This window comes from Mytilus galloprovincialis, chromosome 5, assembly GCF_965363235.1.
Source record: "Mytilus galloprovincialis chromosome 5, xbMytGall1.hap1.1, whole genome shotgun sequence".
In the NCBI taxonomy this organism is placed as follows: Eukaryota; Metazoa; Mollusca; class Bivalvia; order Mytilida; family Mytilidae; genus Mytilus; species Mytilus galloprovincialis.
Window position 1 is genome coordinate 62,267,637 of NC_134842.1, and position 12,620 is coordinate 62,280,256.

At 32.7% G+C, this 12,620-nt stretch overlaps 1 protein-coding gene across 9 annotated transcripts in view; it reads right to left on the reverse strand.

The window, feature by feature from the left end:
* LOC143076211 (uncharacterized) overlaps window positions 1-7,759 on the reverse strand; it is a 59,479-nt gene extending 51,720 nt beyond the window's left edge. For all 9 annotated transcript variants that reach the window (XM_076251914.1, XM_076251915.1, XM_076251913.1 and 6 more), the window contains exons 1-2: window positions 7,654-7,759; window positions 3,244-3,510 (exon numbers count right to left, since the gene is read on the reverse strand). In XM_076251914.1, the coding sequence (XP_076108029.1) occupies window positions 3,244-3,482 (239 nt within the window). In that variant the 5' untranslated portion in view covers window positions 3,483-3,510; window positions 7,654-7,759. The remainder of the gene's footprint in view (window positions 1-3,243; window positions 3,511-7,653) is intronic.
* Window positions 7,760-12,620: the final 4,861 nt, after the last annotated feature.

The window sequence follows — 12,620 nt, forward strand, 5'->3', positions numbered from 1 at the left end:
TTTACGAAAAGAAGCTAAAGTGTGCACATGTATCCGATTTATAAAGCTATAGTCCGTTTCAAAATAGTGAATTTATTTCATATTGAACTGGTCCGAATTTTTAATTTGGTTTTCGGCACAGCGTCACTCAAATTAAATTTTCTGTTGATCAATATCAGAAGCACATGATTACTTCGAAAAGGCAATACTAACAAAGAGACAAAATATTACACCTGCAACAAGCAGTACCGTAATGTCTATAAAAATCAGTGTAATTTTTTACCAATTTTTAAACAGGGGTAGGCTCCAGAAATTAATTCCTGTGTATTATACAGCTTTCAATGAGATATTTTGCATAGTAGAATGAAGTCAAGCAATGTTCAAGTAACTAATGCGGCAAAAAAAATCAAATTTCAAAAATTGTTTATTACCGTATAGGTTACAATGTACCAAATAAAATTACATGGGCGCAGCCATTTTATGAAGGGAACATGACATAGAGATAAAAATAGATGGCTCTCTGTGATTGGTTGTTATATCTTTTATATATTTTTCTTCTGGAAAGTATTATGAATGAAGTTTCATGCAAGCACAAATTTGTTCTTAAATGTATAGTATGAAGGGCCGGAAATATTGTTTTTATGTTGCTCAAAGTTAGGGAAATTTTTCTGCGAAATCGTCAGGCATCGTGAAAAACCCTAAAATTCACCAAGAAAAGCCATGGGACCATATATATTTGAGTGCGGTAAAATCGCAAATAGATATCGAGCTTCAATTAGACAACAGCAGTTTTTCCATAATTAGTTTATTAAAAGCGCCTTTTAAGGAGATAATTGCTAAAAATAGCATTGCCGGCAATGGGGCCACCATTTAGTACTTTATATCCTATTGGTCGTTGCTATCAAACGTTTTGAAGATCTGTAGTTTTCTAAACGAAGAGTCGGATCCGGACAGACTGAAAAATCCGGATTTTTGATATTTTTTTATTTTTGTCAATAAAATGTTTAGGGTCGGCGTCAGAAACGGAGGTAGGGTCGGGAAACCGGAAACACACTATTTATTTATTTTGGCCAGACTGGCATTTTTTTTTTTTTATCTGAACCACTATCAGCCCAATATTCTAACACAGGATATGTTTTAATCAGTTCAGAGGCACATTTGTACTGAGATGTCTGTAAAACTTGTACTTTTTCATGTCATTCATGAAATTTGGTGTAACACATTTTAATTCTTTCAAACTTTTGTTTTTCTATCATCTAGCTTGTCTAGCAGTGCTGCCTTAAAGTTCCTTACTTAAAACAGGCAGTAGAATATTTACCGAATTGGTCTTTAATTAATCTAGTTGGATGACTCTTAGACTTGTTAACAATGAAACAAGACTTTTGCAGGATACAAACATGTGTTAAAAACTTTACAAAGAAAGACAACTCTAATATATTTTTTAAACAATTTTACAAATATTGATCTACACAATACAATATAACAAATTGTGGAGACATGTTAGTGTTTTTGATAATGATAGAACTTTTTAAAGTTTAGGAATAATAATCCGTTTGTAAGAGATGTACATAAATGGTCGTATTACTATTTGTGCATATCAAACCAAACTAATTCAATAAATATTTGAAATTAAAAAATTACACATGTATGTTATCATGGAAATAGATTGATATCTTTAATTCAAGAATCAATTTTGAATAGAAATCAAATTCTCTGAGAATCATTTACATAAACATGATAACTCCTCAATCCCCTTTTATTTGTGTCATTTTCATGAAGCTCTCCATCTTTATGTGCTTTATAAAAGTTCATGTCAAATTTGTTTGGAAAGGATAACTATTTACAAATGTATACATAGATATAGAAGGTGTGGTGTGAGTGCCAATGAGACAACTCTCCATCCAAATAACAAATTTAAAAAAAAGTAAACCATTATAGGTCAATGTACGGCCATGTATATATTAGAAAGGTACTGTTGCTATGAACATTTCCTTCTTAAAAGTTCAAACAGACGGTTAAAAAGAATAAGCAGTAAATATTACAAATACCCTTTCTTTCCTTAAAAGATGTGTAATGTATACAAGTTACATGTACTTATGTACATAGATGTACTACACATAGGAGCTTTTCAAAGACAATCATAAGTAAAACATCGAAATCTGATTTTCAAATTGAACAAGACAAGAAAATTCTTTCACATTTTAAACCCTAGACAACCTCTTAACCACAAGCAATAGAACAAGAACTACAACTAAAATTAACTTCATAATATGCTTTGATGGATTTTTTATCACATAATTACTATTTTTTTTTTCAATTAAAAAAAAAATGAATGACAAAATGAATTTATTGACTACATGTACATGTATGTTCATGTATTGTAAGTCCTCTAAAACTTTGCAGTCTCAAAATTAATAGATCATGTCACTGCAGGAATTTTGGATTTGCCTCTAAGTCATGTACATGAATAAACACTTTCAATCTCCTTTCATAAACAAGGGTCAACAGTTCTTACATGTAATTTAATACCACTGGATCGATGCCACTGCTTGTGGAGTTTTTATTCCCCGGGGGTATCACAAGCCCTGTAGTCAGCACTTCTGTGTTGACATGAATTATCATTGATATCCAAGGTCATAATCACAAATTAACTGTTCACAAAATTTTTTATTTTTTTAAATACTTTTGTACATCAAAGAATAGATTACTGTGAATACAGAAATTTTTGCAAGCATTTATTATTGCTATTTCTTTATTTTAGACTAAAATATGATTTTTATTTTAGTGAAATTGAGATAATTCTTATCTAATTCAATATAAAAAATCAAAATGCAAGTTTAAATTATTGGCGATTATAACCCGGTCACATTTTTTTGCAATAATTTCTTAATTTACAGTACCTTAGCTGTATTTGGCAATTTTTTATCCTCAATGCTTTTCAACTTCATACTTTCAAGCCTTTTTAATTTTTTTTTTATTCAACCATCACAGATGAGCCTTTTATAGACCAAATGCACTTGCATGTCTGGTTCAATTACAAAATTTCAATCCTGATATCTATGATGAGTTTATTTACATTTGTGACAATAAACATTTCATTAGGTTGGATTATTATTATAAAAGTTATCGTGTTCATCATCATGATCATTTAAAAACAAACACAACAGACCAAAACTACATGACTTTTTTTGTATTACTATTATATGTATTATACAATCTCTATATACAACAAACAAACCATGTCTTCACAATATCAATCCTTACCCTTGTTCTTCCATTAATTCTTGCATTTCCAGACATTTGAGTTCCACTTTTCGTTTACGATCATGATCAAGTATTTCTTTATTTGGCTGTTTTATCATGGACTGTTCCAACTTTTTTAGTTCTTCCTCCGACTTGTAGTCGACTCTGTCTTTGTGGTTTCTGACAAAGGAGAGATTTTTCTGAACATAAGCATTGGTACCACTTCCTCTGGCGGTTGTTAACCCTATACCATTATACATTGTTGCCAATAACAAAGACTTTCAATACCTATAATAAATAAAAATAGTCATTGACAAATTTTATGTACAGCAATCTTGTTGAAATACCTGGGCCTAACTGAACTATCAACACTATTGTTGTATTCATATATGGAGAAGTGTTTTAAAAATCAAGCTACATGTAAGTATGTATTTTCTTTTGGCATTAGTGAAAATATATTTGATAACTGCAAGCCTTTTTCACAGGTTTTGACCCTTCCTCCCTCAACTGGCTATAACATATTGCTAACATAACAAATTGAACATTAGTTATTTTTCCTTCTTTCTATATACATGTAGCGAGTTGTAATCTTCATAAAAGAACAAAGTTCCAATGTCCAGTGTTCTCCCCAGGCCGATATGACGCTGCGGTGCCGCTGTCCCTTACTACTTGATCCCGCAGCGTGATAATTTTCACATTTTCATTATAAATGTTGGTTAAAATTGTCAAGTTGCTGATCACCGCTGAGAGGTCGGTCAGTGTTACGCAATATCTGATAATATGGTTTTACCTGAGCCACGCTTATCTCAGCCTTATCGGACTATGTTATCATGTAATAGCGTAAATGATCACCAAGAAGATAGATATTTTCAAAAGAAAATTAAAAAAAAAATTAAAAACCAATTGTTCAGAGAACCATTGATGGTCTTTCCACCAGTTAAGACCTTTTTTTATATGAAAATTTTAAAATTTGATTTTAAATGTCAATTTTAGCGTCAAATGACAGCTTATTGAACGCTTATTCCAAAAATATATGGTTTCTATAAAAAAAGATTTTGAAAATAAGTAAAATTAAGCCAAAATCAAAATTTATAATATGACCTTGACCTTTGACCTTGACCTTATTTTCATTTTTATGAACCAAGGATCTCAAATTAAAAGACCCTAGGTCTCTATCACTTATGGTTTACCAGTTAGAAATGCATATTCATATATCAAACATAAAAGGGGGGATAACTCTCATATGGAATCTATATACGGCTTCGGTCAAAATAAAACAGAACATCCTAAGGATATAACGAGCAATTTGGAAAAATAAATTCATCGGTTTCTTAAAAGGTTGCGAAGCCTTAAAGATAACAAGGAAAACAGTGTTCGGGGAGATAACTCTTATTTGGGAAAGTATTCGGTTAGGCAGAGTTGGTTTCAAAAGCGTATAAACTGTTCGATATCATATTCCAAAAATCTAAGCGACATCTTGTGAAACAAAAAAACAGCGAAGGAAAAAAATTAGGCGGAAGAAAAAAAAAATAATCAGAAGAAATCCAATAGGTCTTTCCACGGAAAAGTGGAAAGACCTAATAAAAACTTCAGTGTAGAAATTGAAGAAATAGATCGCAAATACATTGTATTTAGCATCGTGTGTGATTACTTAACCATTTATATAACGAATTTTTTCATTGGTCGAGAAGAAGAATCTATTTAAACACGACCAATGAACGTGTTCAATACACGTGATAGATTTGAATACACATTGCTAAAGATATTTACGATAAAAATTATGAATGAGAGTATTTGTAGTTGAAAAAATTAAAATAAACTTTGATTAAAGATAACGAGAAGTGATTTATTTTAATTGAAAGTGAAAAATGTTGCTTGCAAGGTAAATTCGTTTCAAACCGTCATATTTTTAGAAATAAAATGATCATTGAACATCGATCGTGAGTCCGTGCGTCGTGAACGTTTTATGTGACAATCAACACGGGTACGGAATCGCCGCGGCTTCTGTATAATGTCACTAGTAAATAATTCCAATGGTCTTAACTTTAACGAAATTTGGTTTATATCTACCTGCCAAAGATAGTTTTTAACAATAATGCACACGGAAGCGTAAATTAATGTCAAACTACGGAAACTAATCAGCTGTTCATTAAAATATTTTTGTTTTAAAAAGTTGTATACCAACTATCTTAACCATATTCGATTTTATTAATTCTGAATGAACATGTTCTCTGCAAATAACAAAGGGTGAATTCTAAGCAAAAGACATGATGGAAGTAGAAGTTTTTTTCAGATCAATGACTTGTAATGAAAAGGGGAATACACCTCCCTCTACACTCAGCTGTCAGTATAAGCAGATGTTATAATTGCTTCTCCTAATCCCAAATGATCTAAAGTTTTAGCAAGTGATAACAGCAAGCACCATGTTTCTGGTTTCAGTGACAATTAAGTGGCTGACTGAGTTTTCATGGCTTAGAAATGTTCAGGAGGGTATAAGCAAAAGTTATTATGATTGAGAGGGGGTTTTCAACTCTGAAGAGGATTAAGACAACGTTGAGGAACAGACTGTCCAACAAAATAACACTATCTTGAAACAATATCCCTAATAGAAGCAGAGAGTACAGAGATGAATATTTATATTTTGACTTCTTTAATTGACTGAATACATGGAATATAAATAACTTTTGTGTTTAAAATCAATTTATTTCATATATAGTAGGTATATTCTTGTATAAATTCATTAATACTCTGCATTATTAAACACACAACACAAAGCAATATTGCATGTTATGATTTATGACTGATTGATTCAGATCACAAAAGTTCACTATAAAAAAGGAGTTACGCGCTCTTGAATTTTGCGCCTTGAAAATATCCTGGGGAGAACACTGATGTCCCTAACTATGCTCTTACAATGGTATTTTATCTACATAAAATTGGGAATGAAAAACATCAAATTAAAATTTTGAATAGCTGACAAGGGCCACTGATGGGTCTTTAACAAGTATGGATAATTAAGAATTGAATGCTTCTTTTTGTAACTTCATTGGGGTGTAAAAGCTTTGACTGAAGTACATTTTGTCTGAAGCACTTTGTTCTATAAATGTGCGCATTGTCAATGCTTTTACAACAATGAGCGCAAACAAATTATCAGCGATCTCCTGTTTTGAATGGGCACTGCTTTCTGTCTCTATATTGCACAAACAAACAAAAAATAAAAAATTGCAAAATCAATAAAAAGCGAATGTAAATTAGTAAATATATGCATTATAGGGTCAGAAGAATTTGGTCTACAACTTAGTAACAATGGAAAATAACTAATAACAAAATTTTGTAAACGCCCAGGCGGCAGAATGTCGCTTTAAACATTCTGAAATAGCAAAGTAAGAGATGGGAGAGAAGTTATTTTGTCCCAGTTACCCGGCAGAATGACCCCTGCCCCTATAATTTTAATGTCTGAACAATGCAGCTAGAACATGTCTAGTCCAAATAATTATGACTTTTGCATGGTCTGGCAAGGCTACATGTATTTTATTTTTTTTCTGGGACGCCTTCCTACGACGTCATAACGCTGAAGCCATTTTTTACGTCTGGAGTTTGAGAGCAAATTTTGGGGGGAACTTTGAGATCTATTTTGACATGAAATTTTCATTGCCGGTTAGAAATTTTTACGTTTTTACACAGCCCTACCTTTTTTGTGCTTATTGATGTAAAATATTTCCAGAAATATCCAAAAGAAATGATAAAATAAGAGGTGATTCCATTTCAAGCGGGCAAATATTTATTTTGTTGCAAAGAGATTTCCCACAATTACCAAAGAAACGTGACTTCCCAAATTTCCGGAACGTTCGATTTACATTATCCAGAAATTCGGGTCTGTCAAATTTAACCGATTTTCATAAGCGTTATGACGTGACATCCCAGAAAAAAATTAAAATAGCCTTGCCAGACGTCATAATTATTTGGACTAGAACATGTCATTCTTTAGTCCAAATAATTATGCCGTCTAGAATGGCTATTTTTGATTTTGCTGTTACGTCTTAGTTGAAGGAAGGCATCCCAACAAAAATCAAAAAGCCGTACTAAAACGGCATAATTATTTGGACTAGTCATTCTTGTATTTTTAAAACCTTTTATTTTTAACATTTGCTTTCGGTTTCAGCCCATTGTCATTGGAAGAATTCTAGACAAACTGATACAGTGTTCTAGTCATTCATGTGTGAGACCAAAATCTGTAAATCTTAAAACGAGAAGAATATTGTATTTCTTTCTTGCTTTTTTTACTCTTTGTTCACTGTGTAGGACTGGGACGTTATGAAAAATGATGTGGGAACTAGCATGTGTTCTGCGTTTTTTGGGCTTATTTTATCTTTAGCAGTTGTTTAAAATTTGCATATACATTGTAGAGCTTCTTTTTAACGTGACACCTACTCAGAGATTTCTACAAATATTTCAAAACTCAATATTTTTCACATTTCAATACATCGCTATTTTCGTTTTACTATCGATCTTCCTGTCTGCTACGTCAAACATGCGCACTTTAAGGAGAAGGGGGATAACTCATTCAAGTTTTTGGCGCGACAATTACAAATGAGAAGTACGTGTTCTTTTCATTTTGCGGGTAAAAACCGTATCATCGGATTTATTTGTTACTTATAAGATTTCATAACATTGCTTATAACTTCATCTGTTGTCTATGAATCTGAAACTACTAAGTACTTTTAGAATGAATAAAGAAAATAACAATCGTACCCGTGCAACGTGTCGGAATACTTTAAATGATAATTGTTCTGACAGGTGCGAGGACAGGATCCTATTTCGAGCCCCCAATAGTCCTTTCACTCCCATTTACATCATCAATTCTAGATTTTTTAATATATATCAATTATTAGTGCCATACATTATATACCAATATACTAGTACCATATCTTTAAACCTAAATATGCATGTGTCCTATCAACGTGGAACAAGATTATAGAGTTAAAAGTTTAAAATATGGAATATTGGCAGAGGCGGATTTAGGGGAGGAGGGGCCCGCCGCCCCCTTTCTGGGGAAAAAAATGTTTATTATTTAGGGAATCGTTGGAGCATAACTGGAGCGGGCTCCCTCTTAGATCTCTTAGACAGTCATGCAGTGGGCCCCCACTTATAAACATTTCTGGATCCGCCACTGATTGGCTCCATATATATATATATGTAGGACTCAGATTTATGGTGGGTTCCAAATCTATGGCCGATTCCTAATCTATGGCAAATGTGACGTTATGCCATCCCAAATCTATGGCATATTTTTTAAAATCCTAATCTATGGCAAGTTTTGTAATTTCCTTATCTATGGCGGATTTATGTTCACGATTTCCAAATCTATTGCAAATGTTGTGCAAATGGAAAATAATGCAGTACCTAGCTATACGACCAATGATTTGTCTTAGACAAGTGGACATAAGTTATATATTGAAAAATCTAAGATTTATGATAATAAAATCATCATAGATCTATAGCATGCAGGATTAAATTTTGTATTTACGCCAGACGCACGTTTCGTCTACAGAAGACTCACCAGTGAAGAGGGAGGAAGAACTATGGAGCCTCATAACAGGAACCTGTCCTCAAGCACCTGTGCATTCTAACAGAATATCCTTTAATGTCTAATATTAAAATGAGCTCTTGAGTTTCTCACACCTTCTAGAGTTCCAAAGTTGTGCATGATTTATTCTCTCCTCACGGCAAATATGTTGTTGTTACAGCAGTCAAAGGCGTAAATAATTTCAATAATTGATTTATATGCATATTAAGAATGGTTTACTATATATAGCACCTGAAACACGAAGATCCCTTCATATACCCCAGAGGCGGATCCAAGGGGGTTCTAGGGATTGGAGCCTCAGAGGTTGGAGCCCTCTTATTACGATCATTGCATTTGAAGGGGAACATACTGATAGATCATTGTTTTACTTGCTCGGATACTAATAATTAAAAACAATATTTTTGTATCTATTCTATATTCTCAAAACTACATCTAAACCTTTACGCTACAAATCTACAACCCTCTAAGTTTATGGCTACACGTGCTGATCTTATCTATAGTCATGCATATTCATTAGCTTTGAACCCTTTATTCTTGGTTGGGACCCCTCCCCTAAACCCTTTGGGCTTTTTGAAAAGGACTGGCTACGTCTCTGTACCCTACATAGTTTAAAAAAGGAGATCAATAAGTCTTTTTTATGTTTTTAGTATTTAGATAATAAAAAGGGATGATGAATATCTCCCACCTTTGAAACTGGATAAAAAAACTTCCTTAAAATCCTTAAAACAACTTGCATGGTTTTCCGTGCAAGGGTGGTATTATACTATAGCCAGTCAAGGTCGTTAAAAAAATCCATCGTCGTCATGGTTTTCCAGTTATTTGATATACTTAAAATCCCTGTTAAATAAAGTCCGAATAGTTTGAACATGCACGAACGAAATGTATTCTAAGTAACTGACACAGTGTAGATACTATTCTGTACGCTATCCGGAAGTCGCGATTTTCGAAGCGATGACTACCAACTGGCTAACAGGACGGTTTTGCCTACGGTGACTTTTCTCACCATTTGTTTACACCTATACTTATAAAGTGCTTTGAACATCTTCAAGGTATGTAAAGCATCATAAATATGTGTAACTTTAACAAAAACATGCATTAGAATATAAAATATACGTGTGCATCATACCAACTTGATAGAAAAAAGTGAAATCGATGGACAATTTTGCTCTCGTAGTACAAAACAAATAACCTTTTATTGCAAATATTTGCATCAGTTTAAAGTTCAATATATACTGTTTCAATATTCGTTTCGTATTTAAGTAGAACATTCGTATTTCCCATAAAAAATATGTTTTCCTTGAGGATCCCAAAATAAATTACTGTACGATCAGTCCATAACTGACTGTATTCTAGTAGCGATTTCAAATTTTTTTACTGTATGACCAGTCGTGATTTTGAAGAAAAAAACAAAGGCAATTTGAAGGTATCTACGTATTTATATGATATTATGAACTGTCAAGGGAACTTTACAGTGTAATATCGTTCATCAGACAATATAAATATAGATATGATGATTTTTGTAGACTGCAAAATAATTGTATTTTTGTTCCGTCAGTCTTGTTTAAAATCAAACGCCTAAAAAGCAATACTTGATTTGATTGTGGACTTTGTAATAGTGTATAGTTACAATTATCTATTTAACTATAACATTTTAAAAAAACTATTTACATCGTCCGCCGAAACATTCAGATTAAAAGTTGATATTAGTCGACCCTGAGAATAACTTTGGGATGGGGTGAAAAGGAGGCACATTATAAATATCTACTGACTTTGTTATTTGAAAATTGTTAATGAAATGAACATGTTAAATTCAAATCAATATAGAATCATATTCAAAACAGTGTGGTCCTGGCCATTGATTGACGACCTAAATTATCCCATTGACTGGGACAGATTAAGTGAACGTTTGTCGGTAACGACCATTGCTCACTTCTTACTTATTATAGAATTTAAACTGTGGGGTCACCATAGGTTTTTAACGCCTTTAATAATAAAATAATTCGAAAAATTATTCAGGAATAACCTTTATGTTTTGATTTATGTTATTGATATAAATCAACACATCGTATTATTCCGGATTAGTTTTTCGAATTACTTTATTTAGGTGTTGAGAACCTTATGTGACCCCACAGATTCAGTGTCTTTAACAAGTACATAGTGAGCAGTGATTGATACCGACAAACGTTCACCTAATCTGTCCCAGTCAATGGGATAATTCAGGTCGTCAATCAATGGCCAGGACCACACTGTTTTGAATATGATTCTAAATGCTGTAATGCATTCAAGTATACGAAAGATATATTTCTTTTTCATGATAATCCAATGACAGAGTTTCAATGACAGAGTTTCGCTGTTTTTATTCATCTTTTTACGGTCAAGAGATTTTGCAGAACTGGTAGATCATTGCATAATTCGTCATGATTCAGAAGAATTAAAGTTGAAAGTGGCAATGCATAGTCCGTATCTTATACAAAGAACCCCCATAAAAGATGTTTACTTAAATTCGAAATAGACGGTGCACAATACAGTCATTATAATTTATGATAAGGAATCCGGAGAGATTAATTAAGTCATATAAGTGACGGATAAAAAAAGGAGATCCGGCGGATTGAAACCCTTTTTAACTATCAATGCATTTGTATGGGAACATATATTTGGAATCCCCTTTTATCCTGGATTGGACCCTCTCTCCATTTAAAAATGGCTGGAAACCCCATTGTATATTAAGTGGTAAATGAGGAGATGCACTTACAAAACCGGCCAAACATAGTATAACTGTCCAACGAACGAACGGAAAGACGGCCTTCATTATCATTATAAACCCCCGCAAAGTGTTGTACAATTGGGTGTCACAGAAATAGCTCTACTCCCAAAACAAAGTGAAGTAACTGTGATCAATTATAGGCTACAGTGCGGCCTCGAATGTGTGTAAATACATGCATTTTTGTATTACAATTAAATCTGTGCGTTTGTACAATTTAAGTATAACGGAGGACAATTCTGAAACTTATACATACAACAAACCTTCCTCTTGTTTTAACAACATTTAAACATCCTTATACTGAATGTAGTAAGTCGAGTACACCCTATTAAGCTAAACATGTTTCATATAAGTTTTCAGGATGTTAATTTATTGAAATATATTTGTGTTATTTCGAAAAATGACACCTTCTAAATGTATCGTAAATAACTTTGCAATCACTACTAGAATACAGTGAAATAAAGATTTTAACAACATTTAACATCCTTATACTGAATGTAGTAAGTCGAGTACACCCTATTAAGCTAAACATGTTTCATATAAGTTTTCAGGATGTGAATTTATTGAAATATATTTGTGTTATTTAGAAAAATGACACCTTCTAAATGTATCGTAAATAACTTTGAAATCACTACTAGAATACAGTGAAATAACGACTGATCATACAGTTTCAAAATATACAAGCGAGACTGATCGTACAGTGAGAAATTCAAACAAGTGTTATTTTCTTATTTCTGGCTTCAAAGATCTGGTTGAAACTTTTACCACCACTTGAAATATATTTCATTTAGTTAATTAAGTCTGGTATTTACGTTAATTTGTACACTAAGAGGGTAAAAAGATTGTTTTTAGGTTCACAGACTGATTGTCCTTAGTGATGCACTTGAAAATCTATTGATTAAGACAGAGATACGAATAATGAATGTGCTAAATTTAATTCTAAACCATTTGAGAATATCGATGTCAGCTGAATTAATCATTCAGCAATGTACAGATGATCCACTTACCGTTTAATTCAGTATATCCATCAAATTTCACATGCTATCCAAA